The 6,000-nt window shown below is 36.1% G+C and overlaps 1 protein-coding gene across 6 annotated transcripts in view; it reads right to left on the reverse strand.

Annotated features, from left to right (window-relative positions):
* LOC107078305 (E3 ubiquitin-protein ligase RNF31) overlaps positions 1–4,478 on the reverse strand; it is a 30,120-nt gene extending 25,642 nt beyond the window's left edge. For 3 of the 6 annotated variants that reach the window (XM_069191006.1, XM_015354864.2, XM_015354862.2), the window contains exons 1-3: positions 4,081–4,477; positions 2,796–2,886; positions 1,247–1,312 (exon numbers count right to left, since the gene is read on the reverse strand). In XM_069191006.1, coding sequence (XP_069047107.1) covers positions 1,247–1,312; positions 2,796–2,886; positions 4,081–4,125 — 202 coding nt within the window. In that variant the 5' untranslated portion in view covers positions 4,126–4,477. The other 3 variants (XM_015354865.2, XM_015354866.2, XM_069191007.1) reach the window with 3 other exon arrangements.
* Between the last annotated feature and the right edge of the window lie 1,522 nt (positions 4,479–6,000).

Below are 6,000 nucleotides of genomic sequence, written 5' to 3' on the forward strand. Positions count from 1 at the left end.
TGGAAGCATCTTTGGAAGCCATTGTAGCCACATCTATTTGGTGTCTACCAACATGGCACACCAGCTCAGTGTGATTTAAGTTTTCTTGGCATATTGGCTGAAACTCTCTCAAGATGCTTGGGGAATTGATTATAGACAACAGTTTTTCAGTTTTCTATAGATTTACAGTAAGTCATTTGACGGAGCTACAAGGACATTCACTTTCTTATTAAGCCACTCAATTGTAGCCTTGGCCTTGTGCTTTTGTTCACTGTCCTTCTGACAGGTGAATGTTTGGCCCAGTTTTAGAGTCTGAAGCAAGTCTTGCTCCATCTATGTTCACATGAGTCTTGACAACCTTCAACAGTATCTGTAGGTGCAGAAATTTAACATGCTGTCAGCACCTGACAGTAGGCATGATGTTTACTGAGTGATGAACTACGCTGGGTTTGATTCTTTGAGTCTGATATAAAGCTTTGCATTTACACCAGAAAGTTACAACTGGGTCTTGTCTGAACATAAAACCTTTTGTCACATAATTACAGTATCACGTAACTGTTTTGTCACTAACCCTGTGCATGATTTGAGATGGTTTTTTTTTACTCATCTGCTGAATGCTCTTTTTCAAAGTTCCTGGAGGCCTTATTGTGGCATCTCTACCTAGTTTCCCCCTTACCAAAATGCTCAGCTTAAAGAGACAGCTTCAAGCTTGATATAGGCAGTGTTTGGTGTCTTCCACTTCCTAATAAGCAACTTCACAATGCTCAAAGAGATATCAAGGGTCTTTGAGATGCTGTTATTCCCTTCTCCTGAGCTGTCTTTATACACAGTACTACCTGACAGATGAACCTTAAAGAGATATGATATCAAAATAACATCACCTAAGAACCATTATTACTGCACACAAAGGCCACACAACTAATTGTGTGGCTTGATAAGGTACTTTTGTGCATGTAATATAAGTTTGCCACAACAAAGTGTGAAAATTCCTCAATCACTTTTCTATTTTGCTTTCATATTATCTATTTACTTCGTTTATGTTTTGAATATGTGGAGTAGGCTGTGTATATACCAAATATTAATTATTCCAAGTCATGACTGCAAAAGTTAAAGCAATAAAATGTGAAAACTATCTAAGTGGCTGAATACTTTTGCAAGGCACTGTATAAACAATAATGTCTGTATTCACACAATCCACGGGGCCTTTAGACAAACACGATGCAATTTTTGAGTGATTTATTTCTGTGACAAACATAATACTCTTTACCTTCATATAAAATGGGAACAGTGCCACTTAGATTTACCAGCTGCTTCTTCTCACCATTGGCATAACCTGCAGAAAGCAAGACGTTGGATGATAAAGACAAGTCACAAAGAAAATAACAACACTACTTATTTAAACTGACAAAAAAGCAATTTTAACACTCCATGCTCCTGCTCAATCCCATCATAGCACTAGATGCAATGCTCAATCTCTCAATTACATCTTTTTTCATACACATGAAATATGTAGGAGACAGGAAACCAGCCCAGGTCCACACTACATACCACTCCAATGCAATCTGATTCAACTTAGATTTTCATTCTCAGAGCTCAGATTTGTAAAATCAATCTCTGGACAGGCGACCTAGTATGATCAACTTGATTTCTTATGCTAAATTAAAATAAAATAAATATAACTATTTTCCCATTCCTTGCTGGTTTTGATATATACAGTACAGTATATATATTCACCTTTATTACAGGAATGCTATCATGTAGAGCAACCTGTAAGGAAGATCATCTAGTCAAGCCTGCTTTCATTTTAAGGATGTGAAGAATTCTCATTTTAAGATTCACTGAAAATAAGGAGAGATCTTAATAACCTAGTAAATAAAACATGACGTTTGTAACTTAACATGAATATGGGGTGGAAGACTAGAGTTAGTGAAATTCAAAGGCATAAGTGCTGATCTCAACCAATATGTTGTTGTGACTTGGGGATAACTTGGTTAGCTACTGTAGATGTTTGCAATTGCCAGCTTGATTACCTTATTTTGAAGATTTGAAACAATGAGTACTGTCTTGTGGTATCTACACAGTTGTCCAGTAGGTCTTGTGACAAGTAAACATGGTTTGATATAAATGATCAAAGGAGTGTACTTAATAATCAGATTACAGTACATTAAATCACTGTTGAATCATTAGGTCAGCCACATTATAACATAATTATTTAACAGTGACCTGACCATTATAGCGAAGTCATTGGGCCACCCTCCTGGAAATGGATCATGGGACAGAATTATCCTCAGGGCAAGATATAACACAAGTCAAAAGAAGAGAGAGGAACGAAGAAAGAAAGGCAACGTCATCATTAATCATCATCACGAAGAAGAAGAAAATTGTATTGTGTGGGACTTCTCCTTTTTTTGCTTATATGAATTCAGCTACAAAACTGAATCCTATTCCTAATACGTGTACATATAAATTACATATAAAGTGAAAACAGGTCAGACACATACAGTACGCTGTAGCTAAATGAATGCACCATCACTGCACCATCTCTGGATCATTACTGGACTTGCTTTCGAGTGAAAAAAAAAATGACCAAGAAAAATACTTCATGTAATATGGCCATATTAAATCAGTGTTAACAGGATAGAGATACAGTATATAAGTAAAGAACATACATTTGCATACTGTAAATGTTTTGAATAGAGATTTTATATTTTCTATATTTTTCCTCCTTGGTACATTTTCTCTTAAAATAAATTGTATCAGATTCACTTCTGTTGAAATGAATGACAGAAAGTTATAAGTCTTTTAGAAGTACTCACAATAAAAATCTATATACAGATGAAGATCTCTATAGGCGGCTTGAACACTGCTGACATCAGAAATGACATCCTGGGGAAACTGATAGTGGCACTGCAGGTAAAAGAAAAATATATTAACTTGAGCCTGATCTCTTTGGTCATCTACTGTAGCAAATCATTCATACCTGTATTTTTAAATATATTAAAAGACAATTATGTCAACATTTTATAAGTCATTTATAAATTGTATAAAGAAATTTCTAAACTGTTTTATCCATTACACAGGTCAAGGGGAAAACGTAACTTGGCAAGCAATGGGTGTGAGGCGGGATACATTCTTGACTGAAGGCTATTCCAAAGCTGGGCACACACAAACACAAATACACACACTTTCACTGGGGCCATTTTTTTACCGAAGCCTATTATCCTACCACTATATCACTGGACTGTGCACAGAGACAGGTCACCAAAACAACTGGAGGAAACCCATGCAGACACAACTTGGCAGAAATAGGACCCCAGGAATTGAACCCAGGGCCCCAGCTACACCATCCATTCTTAACTCACATTGAACAAGATTATTTTAAAATCTGATTACACCATTTCAAGGTATGCACAGCAGCCAGTATGAAGTGTTTTAAATATTTGAAAACCTGATTACACCATTTCAAGGTATGCACAGCAGCCAGTATGAAGTGTTTTAAAGAGCTAAACTATGACATCAAATCTATTACCAATCAAATCTACAGTGTTTCTTTGCCAGGACAAGATTTCTTGAAATTAACCTCATTTGGATTTCTCTACACTTCCATGACACTGTAAGACTACGTTTTCTCTATCATAATCAATAAAGAATTGTTTTAAGCAGAAAATGACTTATTACCAAGTAATAATAGCAGAAGTTAGCAAAACGTCTAAGCTTTTTTGCACAAGAGTGTGCATAAATGTAAAATAATATATAGGTAAACACATTATGTTAACAAAATAATAAAACAAATTCAACCTATATTAACGAAAACATATTTTCTTATGTATTTGACTTATTCCTAAACAATACGATTTATTTACTATTAAGTTGATTCTATTAATGACCTCTGAATGAAAGTCCAGTATATCTTAGGTGTTGCATCACATTTAATTAGATGCGTTGACCATCTTCCGCACTGTCGCAATTATTCACTTATGATTTGACATTTTTAATACCGTTAAATTATTTGACTCGCCTTCCACAACAGCGTGGTATTGTTAATGTGTATTTAATTATTTTGTAAACAAATAAAAACAAGCATAATTGCTGTAGCCTTACCTTAACTAGAGCTTCATTTCGTTTATCAGGATACACCCTTGACATTTTCTGTCAAACTTTACGAATAATGTACATTCGGCGCAAAAAGCAATCTAAAAGTGCTGAGAACCGTGCATTAAGCACGCCACAACAGAATGTGTCACATTTAAAAAACTGAATTTTTGGAAACTACGTAAACATGGCTCTCAGCATAGAAATGAACAGACGTCTGTTAATAGTTTGCAAACAGGAACTTGTCAATAACATTTGTGTGGAAGAGGTTTCTCGCCATGTTGTTTGTGTCAAAAAGAAGCAGCTGCCGTGAGGCTAAGAGGACGCTATCCTTATATTAATTATTAAAACGAAAGTACAGCAGGTCTTGCGTGCCTCAAAGGTTTAATGGCAGCCTAGGAGTTGTATTTTCTTCCTCACCAGACTGCATTATGGTACCTGTAGTTCTTTGACTGAAATACTGAAAAAAGGCGTTTTTTTATCCAGGGAAGTATGTTTTTAATTATTAAGGCAACCCTTTGACATTATTATTTGTGTGGGACATGATTTTGTTAGCCATTGCTTGTTGTTTTATTTTTGAGATTGCAATATTTTACTTTGTAAAACGCATGGTACGTTATCTTAAGTAACTTCTTTAGTTCGTTTTATTTAAAAATGAGTCTAATTCTTGACGAATACCTGTGAATTTTACTTTTTGTATGACAGCTTTTCCCAGAAATTCTTGCTGGTAGTGTTTGAGAGATTAAACTCAAATATCAATAAAGCATCTTCCTACAGTATATTCTTCTTAAGATCAAACAGCAAATTTGAATACAACGTGTAAGACATCCATATTTAACATGACAACGTACCACAAAATGTTATCTCAAACGCTTCTTTGGCTCAAGGGTATCCCAAATCCCCAGTTTAGCACAGTGTGTTTGCTGCTTGTTGTGTACTGTGTCTTAAGTGCTTGCAGTTGTGCCTGTGGGGTGGTTTGAGTTCAGATTAAATTTTTAATAGTACATCTTTAATGTCTGTATGGTGCCTGAATGGTAGTTAGGTCCTACATGGAATTATTTCTACATGTGTTGCAAGTATAAATAGGCCCCTGCTGGCATTTAATCATAGCCACTCACAGGTGTCCTCACCTTCAGAGCCAACCAGCACTAATTTCTAGACAGTGGTGAATTTTGCACCAGAAGATGTGGTTCCCTGTGGAGAGAGATTTTAACATTATCTAGAGAACAGGGGTGTGATGTCATCTTCAGACTCTGTGCCACTGAGCTTTGGCACACATACTGTACCTTTAATCCCACTATTCCACCACATTTATGTTACGTGGATAAATCCTCAAAGACATTATTTGTATCTCAGCTTAGTTTTACGTCTTCTTTTCCTTCCCTGCACTGCAGTGTCACTCTAAATCCCATTTGCATTGTAGGCATTACATCACAATTGTTCCATAACAATTACATTGTAATATTGTCTAAAGATGACTGCCTTTGATGGTCTAATGGTGCTGTTGATAGATAGATACGACTTTATTGATCCCAAAGGGAAATTGAGGTGTTACAGCAGCCCAGCCCAAGAAAAGCAAAAATTAAAATACATACAGTAATACAAAATTAACATAAAATAAATACATAGGTGTGTGCAAAATATGCTCATAGTCACTGTAAGAGCAATAAAATATGTAAAAAATGTACATAGGTATATACAGATTGAGTGTCCAAAAAAGTTCAATAGTGCAACATGCTGTCCATAGACGAGCAAATGAAGGGCTAACAGTCCTAGCCTAGGGCAGTGTTATACACCCTGACAGCCACCGGGAGGAAAGACCTGGGGAAACGTTCCATTGAACACCGTAGCTGGAGCAGTCTGTTGCTAAAAGTGCTCTGCTGCCTAATAACAGTCCCATGAAGCAGATGAGAGGTGTTGTTCATGATG

Source organism: Lepisosteus oculatus, chromosome 6, assembly GCF_040954835.1.
Source record: "Lepisosteus oculatus isolate fLepOcu1 chromosome 6, fLepOcu1.hap2, whole genome shotgun sequence".
Taxonomy (NCBI): domain Eukaryota; kingdom Metazoa; phylum Chordata; class Actinopteri; order Semionotiformes; family Lepisosteidae; genus Lepisosteus; species Lepisosteus oculatus.